Genomic DNA, 20,014 nt, shown 5'->3' on the forward strand with positions numbered 1-20,014 from the left:
TTTTGCTGTAAAAGCTGCAGCTAAGCGAACAGAATTCTCCATTGGCTTTGACTGCAAGGCTGATTTGACTATGAGGCTGATGTATTTAACTGCTCTGCTTCACAGACAGGAAGATAGGACTATCTTAGGAAAGACACTCTCTGCCTCTGGTGGAAGATTGTTATTTAACTCAAAAGCACTCTCTTGTGGTCATGATAATTTCTGATGAGAGTGGATTTCCTGGCTGAGCTGACTGAGTACTGGAATGACATAATCAATTTTACAAGGCAGAAGGAAGGCAGTTTGACAGGGCTATATGGATCAGACAAAATATAGGCAGAACATATGGCAAGTAGAAATATTAATCACTTTTGGAAATGCTGAGCTTTAGGGAGTAAGAAACCCATGAGTACTTCTGAACTTTGAAGCAGAATTTAAATGAAAATGAAATACTACTTGTCTCAGCAGCTCAGATCCTGCCTGTAATTTCCGGAGAAGACTCTGGTGTGATCTGTGGTCAAACAAATGGAGAGCTTGGTTCCCAGCTTCACTTGCTAAAACCAGGGGGCTTATATGTCCAGCTAGTGCAGTCAACTGTGCCAGCAGAGGATTGGTCCAGTGTGTCTGAGTCAAATTCTGTGGATTAAATACCCAAAGAGTGATTGTTATTCCTTGTAGGGCTTTTTTTTCCCCATTTACTTTTATTATTTGTAAAAGACGATGAAGACTCGATGCTCTGTGTTTTTTCAGCGAGCGTATCAGCATGCGCCAGTCCAAAGTGGATAAGCTGTACGCAGGCCTGAAAGATCTAGCTGAAGAGAGACGGGGCAAGCTGGACGAGAGACACAGGCTGTTCCAGCTTAACCGCGAGGTGGATGATCTGGAGCAATGGATTGCTGAAAGGGAGGTGGTGGCAGGATCCCACGAGCTGGGACAGGATTACGAACATGTAACAGTAAGTTCTTTGGACGTGGCTGCCGGTTGACCTTCCTTTCCTGGATGCTGCACACTGTAGATGGTTAACATGAACGGGTGGCTGGCTTGCTTGGCTTACTCAGAGCAGTTTGCAATTACAGCGCTGCATGAGTCTTTTTCTCTGTGTTTCAGATGCTACAGGAGCGATTCCGAGAGTTTGCCCGAGACACCGGAAACATCGGACAGGAGCGCGTCGATACTGTTAACCACATGGCAGACGAACTCATCAACTCTGGGCACTCAGATGCTGCGACCATTGCAGAGTGGAAGGATGGACTCAATGAGGCCTGGGCTGATCTCCTGGAGCTCATTGACACGAGAACACAAATTCTAGCAGCCTCTTACGAACTGCACAAATTTTACCACGATGCCAAGGAGATCTTAGGACGTATTCAAGACAAACATAAGAAACTGCCTGAAGAGCTTGGTAGAGACCAAAACACAGTGGAAACACTACAGAGAATGCACACAACGTTTGAGCATGATATCCAGGCACTCGGCACCCAGGTGTGTAGGAATCGAAAGGTGCTCTCTGTGGGTATAGGAACCTGAGCCGCAGAGTTCTGCTGCTGCTCCGGGCTCCTCTGTGGCTGGGAGACAGAGTGCTGCCGGCTGCTTTCCAAGTGTATTTCTGTGGGAATAATTTCACCTGCGTCATTTTCTTATCTGTTTTACTACTTCTCTGTCATCGCATTAGTTAATTAGTTTATCTAAAATAGAAATTCGTAAGTACACAAATTTCTGAATATGTAGGTAATTGTTTAACTTTATTCCATTTCCTGTCCTTGGTTGAAGAAGAAATCATAAAGGCAGAAAACTTCTGTATTGATTTAAAGTAAAGCAGCTCCCGACGGTCTCAGCCTGCTGTGTGCGTAGGAATAGAGAGTGGATGGAGAGGCATGAGGGTAACACACTTTAGCTCCTCAGAGGACCTTTTTCGGATTGCCTCAAGCAGCAGCACCAGCAGTACACTGCGTGGCTGATACGATTGGAAAATAGCTTACATCTGAAGAAAAAAAGGTTCATTTGACTTAACATATTGTCTCTTTAGTCAATTTCTGAAAGACATTGAACAGGTACTAAATATGTAAAGAATTTTTAATGCACCAGAGGTAATATGAAATACAGGTTTCAGATTTTTCTGTCCTTAACATTGTTCTTCGGTGTTGTATTAATTATTCTGGAAGCCACCTTGGACTTGCCTGCTCCTTATGCCCTGTTCACTTCGGTGGACACAAGACAACTATCCTGTCCCATGGAAGAATCGATATTCCAAAGGACACTTGGAGGACAGGGGCAAATATGAAGGGATGTGTAAGCCTGGTTGTTTGTTTTTTTTTTATTAAAAAAAACACCACCAAAAAGCCCCAACCACTTTTTATTTTTCCTTTCTGAAAGGAGGTCTATAGATGTACGAGGAGGCTTTCTGGCTTGGTTATGAATCTGGGCGTTCGGACTTAAATAATTGCTTTTTATGATGCTTCCAAACAACAGTCTGAAGAGATTTAAAGTACATAGTCCAGGCTGAGATTTTTAAAAGAAGCCAAACTTGATCTAATTCTGAATCTTTTGAAGCCAAGGTCTGTTAAATAGAAGGCAGCAGCTGTTCTTACAGCACACAGGGGATTCTAAACCAAAAAACAATGTTCAGCGGCCAAAATGAGAATTTTGGAAGAGAACAAGTTGCTTAAGGAGTGGAGGAATTACAACTGACTGCATTTATCCCAGTAGGTTGGAAAAGATAGCTTTTATGGTCAAGCTGCCTGCCAGTTCTTGATTATGTTGTAATTTACATAGTTGTTTACCCTAGAATAAAGGGGATAGAGCAGCCTTTTGATTTTCCGAGTGTTTTACTTTCACAAGCTGTAGATTTATACATAAAGTGGGAGACATTAATGAAACACCAATCTCAGTCTCTCAAAAAGATAATTATAATCAAGGCCTAAATGAAGGAATATGTAATCAGTGCAGAGCTGTGGTGAAAGCACTTGGGATAGTTTTCGGGTGAAGCAGCTAGAGCACCAAGATGGATCATGATGACAGTGGCCTGATCTCTGTGCCTCTAGCTAGAACACTGTTTAATTTGGTGTTCAAACTTCTCTTTTTTTTTTTTTTTTTTTTTTTGAAGAGAAAATGATTAGAAAAGCGCTAATAGAATGATTCCTGGCTTGAAAATATGTGAAACAGTCAAGAAATAGCGTTTGATGTCCCAAGACAGTGTTTGAAAGAAAAAAGAGATTTCTAAGAGTAGAAAGATCTTTGAGTTTCCAAATTTTCTTCTGTTTGAAGTCATTATCTACACTTTTGACAAAACCTCTCTGTCATGAAAATACAGTGTTCACACTCTGACAGAGCATGAAAAATCATACTCCGTCAGAGTAGTGGTTTTGATACAGGAGACGCCTCTTGACCCAACAGTTTTCTCTAAGAAATATTCTCAGAGGGATATACTGTCTTAATAACAGAACGAACCTTTTTAGTATCGACAGACCAAATACATTTGCAGTGACTTTAGAAAGCCATTCAAATGATGAATTAGCAGCTAAAATTCCCCCACGTTTGTGACTCGAAAGTATCCAAGCGCTGATGCATTTCTCTCTTATAAAACCACACCAGGTGAGACAGCTGCAGGAGGATGCTGCACGCCTTCAGGCTGCCTATGCTGGAGACAAAGCTGATGACATCCAGAAAAGGGAAAACGAGGTCCTAGAAGCATGGAAGGCACTGTTGGACGCCTGCGAGGGCCGCAGGGTTAGACTGGTGGATACAGGAGACAAATTCCGCTTCTTCAGCATGGTTCGTGATCTCATGCTTTGGATGGAAGACGTTATCCGACAGATAGAAGCCCAAGAAAAGCCAAGGTAATGTGAAGCAGCTCTTATCGATCGGAAGATAAGGCTGCAGGTCAGTTGAGGAAAAGACTCGGTATCGCTGAGCCAGAAATTCAGAGAGAGGCTGTGAAAATCCGATGGTGATGTAGCAGCTTGCTTTCCTGTATCGCTGCCCGGCGGAGGCTGGGGGCTGCTGAACTAATTGCAAAGTAAAAATGCGTTCAAAGAGATTAAGGCTCACACGCTTGTTTATTTGATCTCTGATTGAGACCAGAGTGGTGCCATCCCTGAGCAAAGGCCGCTAGCCCTCTTGCTTCCTGAACTAGAAAGACAATCTGGGAAGAGGATTTTTTTATCGTATGGTTCGGGGTTAGTTTACTTGTTTGAAAATGTAACAGCTGTTAAGTCTGGAATACATGTTTCTGACCCATGGATTGATCATTTTAGGGATGTTTCGTCTGTTGAACTATTAATGAACAATCACCAAGGTATCAAAGCAGAAATCGATGCCCGAAACGACAGCTTTACTACCTGCATTGAGCTCGGCAAATCTCTTCTGGCAAGAAAACACTATGCATCAGAGGAGGTACTGTGCTTCCTGAATGCGTAACAACCATAGTGCAGCAGGCCTACGGATTTGTTTCAGCTGGAGAAACTTGCATTGTGTAATCAGCAGATTAATAAGCTGCGTGCTTATAATGACATGCATTACTTCAGGGACTGTTCCACTTATTTGCTGTTGTGAAATTAGCGTATAATTTAACTCGGTGAACTCATGTTAGGTAGCGGAGATGGCACCTAAATTTGAAGTATCATTTTCAGTCCAGGAAATGCAAAGAAGCTGTTGCATTCAGTTCTGCAGAGGGAATGCTCTGGGATGGCTGTGTTGGGAAAGGTCACTTCTTTGAGCAAGAGCAGAGGCAACCGTGAGACAGCATGAATTTTGCACTGGGAATGCTGCGAAGAGGCCTGCTAGGGGAAGGAGCATGAAAAAGGTTGTGTCGTAGGGAGTAAATCCAGGGAGCATTAAGAGAAAAATGTATCCAGCTGCTTAAGGCCTTGATTTGTTTTCTGAGTTGTCTAGGCCAGAGGATAGAGGCTTAATCTGCATTTCTTCCTGCCTCCCTTCGGTGGAGAGAGGACAGCCAAATGTAAGATACTGTCCGCTCAGGGAGGTGATATTTTGTGTGTCTGCGTTACGCAGGAGTGCTGTGGAGTATCCTTGGAGAAGCCTTTGCTCAGGCACTGCGAGGTTCTGCCAGCCAGTGCTCACCCTGAGAATAGCACAGAGCTTACGCTGGCGTCAGTGTTGTCAGCGCAGGTAGCTGCAGGCTTTCTGTATCAGTCATGGGCAGCGCATTTTGCATTATTTGCGAGAAAAAGGGCAGAAGATACAATACATGGTTGCACGTTTTAGATTTGTTTGTCTGTTATGCTCTTTTTATCAAATAATCTTGATGCTGTAAGTTTTAGCAGATACCGTATGGCTATGCAAATGTGATATTTTAATACAAATGTCATATTCGGTTGTGCTTTGAAGAGAAAACCAGCTGGTTTATTCATGTTTAAGTCACTTCCTGACAATCCAGCACAACATATTCCGTCAGTGCCTTTTGCTAGTGGTAAGAGCTGACGCGGTGTGGCGAGGTGAGCCTGCTGCCTGGCGCTTGTGTAACGGTCCTGCATTCTCCTCTTCTATCCAGATCAAGGAAAAGCTGCTGCAGCTAACAGAAAAGAGAAAAGAAATGATTGACAAATGGGAAGACAGATGGGAGTGGCTGAGACTGAGTAAGGACATCCTTGGATTTCTTTTGGGCAGGGCTGTATCTCACTCTCTCCTCTTTACTGAGTCTTTTTGAGCAGTTGAAGAAAACCTGCAGCTCCTTAGTTTTTTATTAACAGTGCTTGAAAGTGCGTTTGTACTGTAAATCTGTCACGCCCATTGAGTGTAAAATAACTCAGAATATGAAATCAAGAAACCTGCACCAAAGGACTTAATCGATACGAGCAAATTTGGAGCTAAGTGAAACAGATCTACCATATTTTGCAAGTGTCGCATTCCAACTGTGTTTCTACAAAGGGTGCGCTACTGAAAAATAGGGAGAATTAAAGCCCTTCTGCCTTATGCAGGGTAACGTGCCTGCGTTATCTGAGAGGCCAGAATGTTGATGAGCAGCGTACTGACAAAAGGTGTACTTTTAAACTTTGCAGCATTTTGCAAGTTCTACACCAGCAACAACAACCCAATTCTGTTGCTCTGACGAGGTGATCCATATCTCGTACACGGACTGAAGCCTTTGCAGCAGACAGTTGTCCGGGATCTCAAAACATACAGTGCAGTGTAGTCATTTTGTGGGGTTCTGGCCTGCTGCGTATACTTTCTTCATTGTTTCTGAGCTTCAGCAGGCTTTCAGAAATACAGTAGCATGGGCGATTGTCCCTCAGTTTGGGTGGTTACATCATTCATCAAAATTGCTGGATCCCATTCACAAAAGCTGTGAAAGCTTTTTTTCAGCTGTGAAGACAGAAGGAAGGAAACCTGGAGCTATAGGACTATATACAGACATAAAGTACAGAAATACTGGTTGCTGAAGGGAACTACAGCCTACAGTCTAGCTGTTCTGTAGACAGGCCGGTCTGAGGAGGAAAACCAGCAGATAACAGACTTTCTACTCTGAAGATAGTGGGTTAAAGCAGATTAGCACAGAACGGAAACACTGAAATTGCAAAATGAAGTAGTCTGTAGAAGAAGCGGAGGTGGGCCTTAACTTTTATTTTTCCTCAAAGCAAAGCCAACAGCTTAAATTTCTGTCTTTTAAATTAGTGATTTCGGTGGGCTTAGTTGAGGAAAATTCCTAGCCAAATGCGTTTACTTTTTCCCCTGAGCTATGTTGAAGTAAATTCAGAAGATGCCTGATGAATTCATGATGCTCTTTTTGACATGAGTGGCGCTGATATCTGTACATTCTTTGCTCAGTTTTGGAGGTACACCAGTTCTCGAGAGATGCAAGTGTGGCGGAGGCCTGGCTGCTGGGACAGGAGCCCTACCTATCCAGTCGTGAAATAGGTCAAAGTGTTGATGAAGTGGAAAAATTAATTAAGCGGCATGAAGCATTTGAAAAATCCGCAGCTACTTGGGATGAGAGATTTGCAGCACTGGAAAGACTGACAACGGTGAGTGCTATAGGCAAGAATAACCTCTCTTGGCTATTCCCCATCATTTTGTTGCCACCTGATCGTTTGGAATAACTCCCAGTGTCACCAAGCCTAACCTCCATTTGTTGATTAACCTCAGCCATTCACCCGGGGCCTGAAGTCTCATGTTCCCAACTATACTAAAACCCTCTCAGGTTCATTTGAACTCAACAGCCAGCAAGGAAAGCTTAAGTGATAAATGACCTCAGTAGTCAGCAAGAGCTGTCTCAGGCCCAGAAGTGATGACCCAGAAGCAAATTTGAGAGCTGAGCAGTTTGCTCCACCCCTCTGCCATACAGATTGCACTGCTAAAAGAGAGGGGGGATTCTGAGTGAAGATGACCCAGATCCAAACACTTGAAATTATTTTCAGTTAAAGATGACAGTGTGAGGAGACAGTGGTAGAGAAGGGGGGGGGTTGTCAAAAACGTTTGTTGTGTTCTGACTGCTCCAGTACAAGGCTACATTGTCCCCTAGAAAGACATAATGAGCCAAAGAAAAAAAGCACATTTTGAGCACAGCTGCAATGTCAGTAATTAATGCTTGGAGAGCATGTTACCATCTATGGAGAATAATTTTACTTTAGACACTAAAATTGAAGTGGCTTGATTTTTCACACGCACTGAGTGTCACAGCTGTAGGCAAAATGAATTGGAGTTTCTCGGTATCTTCAGAAATCGGGCTGGTTTTATTTAGATGGTTAATTTCAGGGATTCGGATGTGGAACACTATTTCTATGTATGGCAAGCAGACAAGAGGATGTCATTTTTCAATATCTTAATAGCTCGGACAGCTTTCTTGGTTTTCTGATTTTTGTTCCAATAGAGTGAATTAGAAAAGAAACATGGGCAGTGGCAAGCTGCTGCGCAGGCAGTCCGCTTGATGAGAAAGGGTCTGATACTGTATCCCTTTACTGACAAATTTAGTGCAACAAACTTTGCATGGTGAACACTTCTGAAGATTGATTCCTTCAAATTTTATTTCAATAAACTTTAATTTCAGTCACAGTTCAGAAAAATGTAGTTATTTTTGGTTTCTCGAAATGCCCCTGAAAAACGCGCAGTGCTTTTAAATGCACACAAATGTTTCCTTTCTCAGTTGGAACTGCTGGAGGTACGTCGACAACAAGAGGAAGAGGAGAGGAAGAGACAGCCGCCCACTCCGGAGCCGAGCCCAAAGGTTGCAGAGGACGCAGACTCCCAGCAGCAATGGTAAGCCCAGGGTGTGGGAAGCTGAACTGTGTACGTCACACAGTTTCTTCAGACAGTTATCAGGCTGAAGATGCATTGTAAGGGAGAGTCTGGAAGTTGTATGGTTTTGTAATGTGACCCTTTTTAGAGGACTTGGTGGACGTAGTTTATGAGGACAGGACCTTTCCCAGCTGTATGCATTCACTGCTAAGTTGAATGTTCCAATTTTCATCATGACGCAGTGTTACAACTGCTGAGATCTGGCCCTAAAGTAAAAATGCTGTTTTTACACACCCTGTGTTATGAATTAAAATTTCTGAACAATCTTGGCTTTCTTCTTTGATGAGCATCAGTTACAGATAGATTTCAAGCCACATCCATAGAAGATTAACATTTATAAAATTACTTACGTGATAGAAGTAGGTTTATTTGTAATGTAACTGTCAGAAAAGCCTGTTTTGATCTCACGTAACGTTGGATTTATTTAGTTGGGCCTTGAGGATTTTAAGAACTTGCTTGACTTTCTGAGGTGTGCAATATTCAGTTGGAAAATCTCATTTAAGTGAAAAAGATATGTGACTTTCAAGAACTTAATACAATTTCTTTTCTTTTTCCTCTCTCCCAACAGGGATGGGACAAAAGGAGAACAGGTTTCCCAAAATGGTTTGCCATCTGACCAGGAATCTCCACGGGTTAGTTACCGCTCCCAAACCTACCAAAACTACAAAAACTTTATTAGCAGACGGACAGCCAATGACCGATCGTGGTCTGGACTGTGACGTACAGAATCACTTGCAGCAAAAGACACCTTTTTTTCAGTATGGTTTACTGGTACTGTTTTAATCTTTTGGCTTCAGATTTCCCTGCTGCTTTTCTCTTCCTTCCCATCAGTTGACTTTTATTTAATTAGCAGCCCCTTGGAGATCTATTTGCTTCACTTTAATTCTTGTTTATTTGAGTCTCCCCACTGACACTCAGTTGCTTTAAGGTGACACATTTATTTCATGTTATTTACTGTGAGTTTTTCATGTTGCTAATAGTATTAAGATTTTCCAGCTAAATCGTCCTTTATATGAGTAATTGAGATTTAATGAGATTACATCATAATGAAGAAGAGAACTAGAATCTGACAGGTATGACGCATCGAGTTATACTAACAGGTTTCAGCACGGCAACGTTATTAAATCAGCTGCATTAGCGAGCGAGTTATTTACAAGGCCAAAGATAATACGTGCAAGTGAGCTTGGCAGTAAAGGCTGGGAGGGAGGGGAGAGTTGTAACTATGGACAAATAAAAGCCTTAAGTTAGTTGTGTAACATTCCATGCAGAATGGACTCATTGACTGCAGATAAAAATAAACGTGAAATAAAGTGTTAAAAACTATTATCTAGATTTATCCTTGATATTTAGTCCTCATGAAGAGTTGTGATCTTGCTGAATAGCTGGTTTGGGGCCCCATTTTGCCTTGGTCCTGCCCGATTTACACTACAGCAATTCTGTTTACGGACGCTGGAGAGACAGTGGTATAAATGAGAGTAGGGTGCAGACCCTTATGGAGAGGTTGTGGTGCTTTTCTTTAAAAACTAAATAAAATACATTGGTCTGAGATCCCAGCTCTTTGTTTTATGTAGATGAAGGTTGAATGGTCCATGCCTTATTCATTCCGTCTTGATAGGGGATGTCCCGGTGGAGTCAGGATGCATGCCAATAGTTTTAATGTGCAGCCATAAAAATACTAGTAAATATGTATATATAGTTAACGCAACACAGCAGTTGAAAACTGGCTTACCTCTCCGTGCCCTTCCTGCAGAGCCTACTTGTTTCAAGTAATGCTTTGACTGGTGAGCAAAATGACACTTCTTTTTCTTGTGTTTTTGAACCTCACTCTCTGAGGTCATATGAAGCGCAGGAAAGGCTCCTGGCAGGCTCAGATGGGTGGATATTAGAGCTCTTGCCAGTACCGTAAAGGAAACGCAGGTCCTAGTCTAGGACTCTGGCAGGAATAAGTTTATCTTTCAAATAGCACATCCCATTTGCTTTTGGGTCTGCACACAGACTCTGTCAGTGCTCTAGAATACTAAGCAGTCCTACCTTTTTATTTCTTTAAATAAAGCCTTTCAGTTAATCTTTAATATTAAATTATGAAGTGAGCTGTCTGTGGTACATTCTAATGTTTATGAAATTATATGTAGTTGTGGCAAGGAATGTGAGGTGGCCTGCAAGCACATCTCAGATCATCGTCATCTTGTTGGTTACCACAACCTTATACGTCACCTGTTTGCTTCTTTTTTTTTTTATTTTATGATACATAACGTATTTCCGTGTTAATCTTCGCCATCTGCACTTCAGTCTTTCATGAGAGCTTTTTAGTTCACTTCATTGAATCCTGTGTTGCAATACATCAGATGTACACAGCTGTATTATTTCTGATTTGAGGCTGTTGATCAGAATTTTGACTTCTGACAATGAGCTGAGCAGTGCAGCTGAATTGTTCTGTATTGGCTGAGCTTGTAAAGTGAGAAAGGCGATTGAAAGGATGTGCTTCAGTAATTGTACTTTTGCTGTAACTTGTCTTTCCACTTCATGATGCATGTTTTTTTTTTCTTTTGTCAGGATAACAACATATAGTTTCTTAATGCTTTTAAAAACTACATATAAATTTATGCAACTGATCTGGTGCCTACCTACACCAGCTCTCTGTGCCTGTAAGAGTATGACAGCTCTCAGAGCAGTATAGCTGTAGCTTCAGACTCCGCCATCTGGGAAGCCTTCAGATGTATTCTAGCTAAAAAGGAGTATGTAAAAGTAATTTATATAGATGGACTTTTTAAGTTGTATTAGTACAGTTATATATAAAAAATACACATTTATGGTGAAGAAAAATGAATCAAGTCATTGATTAAGGTCATCATTTTAGGCACTAGAAGTGTAAGATTTCACCTATTTATTCTAGCCTATGGTACTGGCTTAAAACATTAAAATGGTACTTACGCCAGAACAATATATAGGCTGTCATCTATTTGCATCTGAAAAAGGCAAATACGTCTCTATTATTTAAGCTGCGGTGCAGAGACTTAAGTTGATGAACAGAATATAATGTTGCTTCAAGCACTATGAAAACAAAGGGATGTCTCCAGTCATTGTCACCAGCTGTCTTGTTGCATGTTACAGTCCTAATTTAAATATCTCAAGAGTAGTCTGTAGCCACTAAAGCACTTGCAACTAACCTCTCAGTCACGATTAAGAAAACTGTGTTCATGTACATGATAACTGTTTTGTTGTAACGGTAGTTTGCTATTAATGTTTGTCCTCCGTTGCATTGTCTCTGCATGCCCGATGCATGTTTCCATTAAAGTTTGTTTAGCTCTTGTTTTTTTCTCTATTTTCATGACACATTCTTCGCATAGCTGTTTGTGATTCAGATTTATTTTGCTTGTTTTCTGTTAATTGTAGATAACACATGGAAAGGAAATAAAACCTGAAAGAGCATCAGAAAAGCATTTCATAGCCCTTTTACAATCAGTAGAATTTTAAGTTACAGGTCTGATTGATTGATTAAAGTTGGCAGTTATCTTTCAAAACCACAGGGTTGCAGATTGCAGCACTGAATTACGTGTTCTTTCCCATAAAAACACGTTAAGTAGCTGTGCAGTGGCTGCTGTTTTAAAACTGGTCTGGTTTACTTCAGGTTAGTGGTTATAGGTAGCCGCAAATCAGTAATGTTTTCACATCTCGCCGGTATCGCTACAGAAAACTTGCTACTTTGGCATCAGGTTAGGTAACCGGTGGTTCCGGGTAGCTTACGTGAGTTGTTGAGATAAGTTACCGTGGTCTATGTAATTCCTTATTGCTGGTCACAAAGGCTTCATGTATCTCCGACTGGGATCCAACCAGTTGACAAGCAGAGTATTGAAGTTCAGTAACTGTCACTGGTCAGATTTGCAAAGATTTGCAAAGGGCAGTCCTTTTTCTTGAACGCAATCTGTTGGCCATTGGTGATCAGCACTGGTGACGATTGATTAATTGAGCTTTCACTGGTGAATCACTGGTTGCTTATTTCACCACCTGTGTTACAGGAGCTGTGCTGGCAGGGTTTGGGTAATCTTCAGCCTCATCTATCTTACTTGCCCTCTCCCCCCTTCAATGCAGCGTTTTTGTTAAATGTTGAGATTTGGATGCAAATAGTGAGGTTTGATGGCTTACATTTATCCGAATTGTGAAGAAGCAGTGTCATTGATTTTTACTTCCACTGGGTAGCAGCGGAGGGTAGATGTTTCCTCTGATAAACTAGGCTATAAGGCTACGTGTCTTTAGGGACAGAGTGGAATAGATATGACTGAAGTGGAATGTGAGCTGTGATTCTTTCCCTGTTTCAGTGATGCAGTGTCTGTACTCTGGAGGTTTAGATTGCTTAAAGGCAGTTAACCAATCCTTCCCATATTCATAGCGAGCTGACACTTAGATCTTCCTAGGTCAATATATGAGGTACAAAGGTGTGAGGTACAATAATGTGTACGTGGCAGGTATAAGAAGTTCTAGCAAACGGTGGCAAAATTTAGTTTGTTGCATAATAATTCGGCTGCTTTTGAATTGTCCAGGCCATGTGCAGAAGTGGGAATGTCTAATTATCGTGCCATTCACAAATACCTGCTTGTCTGCATAAAAACAGTCCCGAATGTTTGTAATCTACTAGAGCATTAGCAGCACTAAGCTTTAGTAACTTGCTAATAATAATAATACACACTGGTTGTGTAACTCCTGAGCTGCTACCAATGGCTCTACATGGCAAAGTAATGGTACGAGAAAAAAAACCAAAACTGGGACCAAGCTGCATTTCAAAAGCTTATAGCCATTAGGATTCCAATTTAAATGATTTTTGGATGAATGGCTCCTGAAGACGTCGACAGCTTGACCAGTCAGAGCTGCTGGAAACATGGCTGCTCTCTAGGCTATCTCGATCACAGTCCGACAGGCAACGCGATCAACAAAGCAAGTGATGGGCAAGGCCTTGGTTCTGTCTTTGTTTGGGGGTAAATAGCTGTGTGATGTTGTGTGGCTGTGGTGGTTTTCAGTTCCTTTAACAAAAATCCAATCCACCTAATAACGAAAGTCTGAAAAAGACCTTGATAAATTGACACGTGACCTCATTTCCCTTGTCTTTAAGATCCAATATCCTAACTGGGATGGTGGAGATGAAATGCATGGTGTAATCTTTCTAATTTCTGCATGTTTTGATTTTGTTGTGTCACTAGGGGAACGGGGAAAGCGGGAAAGGAGCTTTTACAGAAACAAATAAATTACGCACATTTTTGTAAATGCTCCTGGGCAATTTTGACATATTTTTCTGCTGACTTATAGTTAATATCTTTCATAGACTTTTAATACCCCCATAGTGCCATAAATGTATTTAAGGTGGCTGATGTGTATAACTTCTACTATTCCTCTAGGTTTGCAGAAAGTGTGATTGTTACTGTTCCAAACATTCGAGTATTTAGCAACAGAATTGAATGCTCTCATTTTAGGAATAACAATATACAAAAGACTATGAATTGACCGGCCGAGCAAAGCACAGTAAAATTCACACTGATGTTTAGCTGCTCTTATTTTCCCGTCTCTTTACCTATAAAATGGGTACTAATCCATTCATACCTTCTAATTTCCTTGGCCTTCTGTGTCTCCATGGAATGTGAGAAAGATCCTATTGGCCTGTGTCATTCTCCAGGCAAAGTTTATACACAGCCACGTTGTGCAGGGAGACAGATTAACTGCAAGATACCGCAGTGCTGCGAGGCTTCTAGCTGAACTTTTTTTCCACTGTTCCTAGGTGGCAGAAACTGCAGAAACAACTGAAATGGTCAATGGAGCTGCAGAACAGAGGACAAGTTCGAAAGAGTCTAGTCCTGTTCCTTCTCCAACGGCAGACCGCAAAGCCAAGATGGCCATTCAGGCCCAGACTGCTGCTACCCTACCAGCCAAAACACAAGAGATTCCTTCGGCTCAGATGGAGGGCTTCTTACATCGCAAACACGAATGGGAGACACACAGCAAGAAAGCTTCGAGCAGGTAAAGTACTCGATGCTTAATGCAGGTAATTGCATCTGCACTCACCAAGATGTAAGGCAGTAAATGTTATCCCTGCTGCCGTGGCCTTCTCGCAGCTCCTAAAGACCCTTCAGGCTTATGCTCCTGTTGTTGTAGAAACTGTATGTGCATGGTTGAACATTATATTTGATGAAGTTGCAATCCAAAGATGGTAGAAAATGCAGTGTTAGCTATGTTTGGAAGGTGGAAAACTGAGGCATAAAGATGGAGTTACTTTCCCACTTCACATGATGAATTTGTGGCAGTAGAGGGATTTGATTCCAGATCTCTCAAGTTGTACGTTACTACAAGAAAAGAAAAACACGTAGGTGTGAGAATAGAAATGTCCGTATTCTTCTGACATTTTCAGTTTGCACATTAGCACTTCCCACCTACTCTGTAATCTGTTCAGAAGAGAAGAGCGGGTGTAGGTGATTTTGTGTGCCTTAGTTGATTCCGTTCCTAAGGACCTGATCCTGCAGTTCTCAAACAGGCAAAACTTCTGGGATTTCTGTCTGTGCTGGTAAAGCAGACGGGGGTCCTTCATGGCCTGAGAGAGCTCTTGAAACCCGATTTATGACTTGGCTGACAAGGAAAATGTTGACTAGCAAGTGGTGAGCTACACCGACATCTGAGGGATTTGGTAGGAGCTGAAGTACTCGGCAGAGCTGAGTGCAGATTACAAATGAGTACAGTACTACCATGATTTTTGTTTAGGTAGAGTTGTGCACACTGGAGAACTACTTTGAGGCAGTGACAGCCACCAGCGCTGATATCTAGGGGCTCTTATTTCTAGCAATCGTTGATTTTTATAGCTGTATTATAGAATGAAGCCAATGATGCGACTGAGTATTTGTAACAATTGGGAATTTCACATGCAATCCATTCATTAGTTTGCAGCACTATGAGAATTCCTTCTACAATTAAGCGTAGTCATTAAAAGGTCAATCAGTTTCTCTCCCAAGTATGCAAACTGCCTAGCCTGCCAAACAGTCCTCACACTGTTAGTATGCGCTTATGTGCCATCAAAGAGAGCTCTGGAAATCTCTGTTCCCTTTGGCTCAAAGTCTTTTGTCTTGAAGCCATACTTTTATGAGTAAATTTGCTGTCTGCAGTTTACAGGACAGTGTATGCTGTATTCACACCCTCAGACTAAGTCTACAGTATCTTGGTGTTTGGTTTCTCCAGTTCTGCAGGTAAAAGCATTAGATTTATAAATACTTTTGTTGTTTTCTGTGTCTTGAAGATCATGGCATAACGTGTACTGTGTCATAAACAACCAAGAGATGGGCTTCTACAAGGATTCGAAAGCTGCTGCTTCTGGCATCCCCTACCACAATGAGATTCCTGTCAGCTTGAAGGAAGCAGTCTGTGAAATAGCGGTCGATTATAAAAAGAAAAAGCATGTGTTCAAGCTAAGGTAAACCTGTTGAAGCATCTTGCCGTTAGTTTAAGTTGTGGTGGTTGTGTTCACTGTGCAAGTTCGTGGGAGCATCCAGCCCAAGGAACTGGTTGCAGTTATTAACCGCAGTATCTACTTTTCCGAACAAGCTCTTCCTGACACTGAAACATGGTATATTTATCAAAGGTAGCAAGCACAAAACAGTATCAAAATAATCTGTGCACTTTGCTTAACATCTGGGACAAGACTAGACACGTCTGTCTAAAAGTAGGAGCCTGCTTTTAAACATGCTGGGCTTTTCAGCTGCTCCCTCTGGAATTAATTGAAAAGAGCTGAATGTTCATGGTTCTGCTCTTTTCAAAATCAAGCCTCTCCTTTAATTTTTTCAGTATGGATTTAGGAGACTACTGAAGACATTTATCACATTTTCAAGTCTAGAACAGGTAGCTAGAGACCATTTGGTTTTGAAGTATGTGAAGTACTCGCTGTTCAAAGGTTAAAAAAATAAGGCTTTTCCTTCCAAAAATGTGTTTCTTTTTTACTAATCAATCATTTAGTGCCAATAGTGAAAGGATATTTTATTATTACACAGCTGCTAGGTGCTTCTGTCAAAGGAGACTCACATTGTGAACTGATCAGTTCATGTGTTCCAAGATAGAATGTTTTTTTTAATTTTATCTTGATCCAAGAATCCCCTAAAGATGATAGAATCTACATCCAGGGAAATTTGCTTTATAGCAAATATATAGGGAAATATATGGCAAATATTTAGGGAAATTTACCTTTCTTGAAGACAGGCCTGCAGCTATGTGATTCATCCTTTATACTATTTTAAATGTCTCTGGATTGATAATGTAAGGATATGCTGTTCCAAATTCAAAGTTAGGCCGAAAAATCATTTGCCCTTCTTTTCACAGTACCCTGTCACCTGCATCAGGGCTCGCGGGTAATTGCATGTAGCATATTTTCTTTGCTCATTCTCATTAGGAGAGTCCCCAGAGAGTTCACCAGCTTGTCATGGCAGATCTGTCTCTGCAAGCTGAGAAGGGGTGTGTTGTTGATCTGAGAGGCTGAGGTCTCTACAGATCTCAGGCGCAGGCAGATCTCTCACAGAAAGGTCTAGCTGTGATTTGTGGAGAATACACCAGAAATACTTTTCTTAATTTCTTAATATAATTATGCCTTGCTTTCTCCTTTCTTCCTAGTGTCTGTTTGTCCTTGCTGTTATTTTACTGTTTAATACTTAATTTCATTTCATAAAGAGATTTTAAAATGCTTTCTTTTTGTGGGGAAAGATCAGGAAGCCTGCAACACAGCTCCCACTGACCCTGCCTCCTACTTGTTCAGATGCCTGATCTGGTGTTACTCAGTCTTTTTTTTTTTTTTTTTTTAAGCAATACGTATCTTCACGGGCATTGTTAAATGTATCCCAGTTAAATCACCTAAGTAGAATCAGCACAGCAATAAAACAGAAGGGAGACTCTGGCCTTAGGTGTGAGACGAGGCAGCTACTCATAAATAATACACAGTACAGTATCGTGAGGCACCACCGCAGTAGTTATGACAGCAGAGTGGCTGCAGGATTTTGCTAGGTGTCTGCAAAAGCCATGAAAACGCTAGGTGTTGCCTGTGACTTTTGTCTTTTTAAAGTATTGAGTAAACTTTTATACTGTCTTTTGCAAAAGAGAAAAGGTCTGCCTGAAAGAGCAAGTACAGAAACAGCAATCGTCAGCTGCTGAAGATGGCAAGCTCTGCAGCGCGTCCTGATGTACTGGAACACGGCCACTATCTTAAACATGTCTAGAGACTGGAACATACAGTGTGTGTGACTGCTTCTGTGCGACAGTACGAGATACCAAAACATGAGTTGTCGGGGTGTACTTGTGCACATATAGATGTTATGACTCTCCCATGCAGTCCCATACGTCTCAGTGTGGTTATGTACTGTAGCTAAACAAGCAGGAGTTGAAGCAGTGTGGGTACTATTAAGCTAAATTTGTGATGGTTGTTTTCTTTATAGGTTGACTGATGGCAACGAATACCTCTTCCAAGCCAAAGACGATGTAAGTTTGTTTTTCTTATTGTTTATTACTGATGTGATATCTGGGCTGTTGTACAACAGGAAAAAAATAGCCGCTTAAGAGCTCAGGGGTGCAATTTAATTTTCTGGTCTGCAGTCTTGTGCGTATGTGTGCGTAATGTGTAGATTCAGAAGTGCCCGCTGGCACCACCAGGGCAGCAGGGCTTTTCAGATACAGCTTCTAGTAGACATCATCTGCAGGTGCGTAACCAGAGAGAGGAGTGCCAGATGATGAGTTAGCACCGTGTCTCCTTTCATTTTCCACTTCTATCCATTCCCCTTCCACAATGTTGAGTGGATTAGAGAGGGCGTGTGACACACGGGTTGTAACAGCTTTCTGCCTTTGGGGCTTCTTGAAGGAGGAGATGAACACGTGGATTCAGGCCATCACATCAGCTATCTCTTCTGATAAAATCGAAGTGTCCCCGACCACCCAGAGCACTCCAGCCTCCAGCCGTGCCCAGACCCTGCCTGCCAGTGTCACAATAACCAGCGAGTCCAGCCCTGGCAAGAGGGAGAAAGACAAAGAGAAAGACAAAGAGAAAAGATTCAGCCTTTTTGGTAAAAAGAAGTGAACTCCATCTCCACACACTGCACTTCTCTGACCGTTCCAGTGGAATTCCAGCATGCGAGCTCAGAACCAATACGTTACTCTCTGTGCCTCATGTTCCTCAATGTGATTGACATTTTTTTATTTATAGAGCGTTTTAAAATAAAAAGCCAACAAAAAAGAATCTAAAGTTACAAATGTATGAGGTGCATTGGGCAGCTTCTGTAGGAGAGGGAGGACCAGGTTTTGGGGGTTTGTTTTTGTTTTTTGTTTTTTGTTTTTTTTTTTTTTTTAAATGAAGTTAATGTAGATTAGATCTTAATATTTAAACTGTTCCTCAATTTTGTGAGGCTGTCTTGGAAAATAACCCACTCCTAGTGCTATTGGTATGCAAGGCAGCGGTGCTTTCGAATCTACTGTGCACATCAAAAACCAATGTACAAATTTTCAAAAACGTTCACTTCCATTTAAGGTTGTTATGCTGAGTCTTGACTAGTAGAGCCTCCCATTACAATTCTAACATTTATTAAAATGGTAGTGTATTATCTTTGCTGTAACAGAGTGCAGGTATGCATTAACTTACAGACAAACCATTTATATCCTGGCATTGGTTATTAACACAACCTGAAGCTTTTCTGCATCAAGTACGACAGATAAGAATGTTGGTGTACAAGATGGATTAGCAGGCTGATACAGTTTTAAATAATCTGTAATTTCAAATTTTTTTTTTTTTGCTGAAATACATTATATTGTATGTTTCAGATAATTCTAGTACAAAGTATAATAAGACTAGATGTATAATAAACCCTTTAAAATCATCGATAAGTGTAAAAGTGGAACTGAAGCATTTACTGGAAAAGTAATGTTACTCAAATGGTTACTTGCTTGTCAGCTGCAGCACTGTGTGTTATAATTTTGCTACATTACCTTGCTATTTGATACATAGTGTGCATTTCTCTGTCACTGTAACTATTGTAATGAAAAATTTTCATCTTACTGCACAATCAAAAATTACATTTAATAGGAATGAACTTTCAATGACTGGGCCTGTAGTCAAGAGTAGTACTGGAACTGGCTTTCAGTTGTATCGAACTGTACCTCTAGACTTTTACCCTATCTGTTAAATATATGCTATGTCATTAAATGCTTTTAAAACTAAATATGCTGGTTAAGTTTCTTATTTCGTTTCTGACAATGTTAAATCATAATTTTGAAAGAGGATAAAAAATAAAGTTATTTTAAAATGTCATCTCTCCTGTGCACTGAAACTAATGCCTTCAAATGTAGTTCCATTTTTTTTGTGTGAAAGTTCATACTGAAATAGTTGTTTTCTCTCTTTCCACTTTTCTTTACCTTCCTTTTCCCTTCAGTTCCCACCTGCCCTTCCTTTCACCCTGCCCCCCAAATTAAGTGCCAAAGAATAAAGGGGGAAGGACTTAAATCAACATTTTGTAAAATATTTCAACATACGGGTTTGTTGTTTTGTTTTTTTTTTTTTTTTTTTAGAATTAAATCCAGCAGAATCAATGGAAGTAAGCACAGGCATAAGATAGGGCAACTGAACGAGAATTACCTGAATATCATGTCTGATTGAGGTAAATACCCATGTACTAGTTTGTTGAAAAGAACATTGTTTTAAGTAATCTTAGTTCTCCAACTTTCTACCTACCCTTTGCTCAAGTCCTCAGTAAATTGGGCAATAATTGAACTCTGTAATGTACTGAGGACTACT

At 41.0% G+C, this 20,014-nt stretch overlaps 1 protein-coding gene across 5 annotated transcripts in view; it reads left to right on the top strand.

Annotated features, from left to right (window-relative positions):
* The window catches only part of SPTBN1 (spectrin beta, non-erythrocytic 1), a gene marked incomplete at its 5' end in the record, with an annotated part of 137,919 nt that extends 118,477 nt beyond the window's left edge, over positions 1-19,442 (top strand). For 3 of the 5 annotated variants that reach the window (XM_082481193.1, XM_082481195.1, XM_082481194.1), the window contains 12 exons: positions 730-934; positions 1,087-1,461; positions 3,571-3,815; positions 4,233-4,371; positions 5,489-5,573; positions 6,763-6,959; positions 8,078-8,190; positions 8,798-8,861; positions 13,994-14,232; positions 15,497-15,670; positions 17,673-17,715; positions 18,092-19,442. In XM_082481193.1, the coding sequence (XP_082337319.1) occupies positions 730-934; positions 1,087-1,461; positions 3,571-3,815; positions 4,233-4,371; positions 5,489-5,573; positions 6,763-6,959; positions 8,078-8,190; positions 8,798-8,861; positions 13,994-14,232; positions 15,497-15,670; positions 17,673-17,715; positions 18,092-18,307 (2,095 nt within the window). In that variant the 3' untranslated portion in view covers positions 18,308-19,442. Of the gene's footprint in view, positions 1-729; positions 935-1,086; positions 1,462-3,570; positions 3,816-4,232; positions 4,372-5,488; positions 5,574-6,762; positions 6,960-8,077; positions 8,191-8,797; positions 9,863-13,993; positions 14,233-15,496; positions 15,671-17,672; positions 17,716-18,091 lie in introns of those variants that run through there. The other 2 variants (XM_082481196.1, XM_082481197.1) reach the window with 2 other exon arrangements.
* Between the last annotated feature and the right edge of the window lie 572 nt (positions 19,443-20,014).

The sequence above is a fragment of the Vanellus vanellus genome, assembly GCF_965231255.1.
Source record: "Vanellus vanellus genome assembly, chromosome: 3".
Lineage (NCBI taxonomy): Eukaryota > Metazoa > Chordata > Aves > Charadriiformes > Charadriidae > Vanellus > Vanellus vanellus.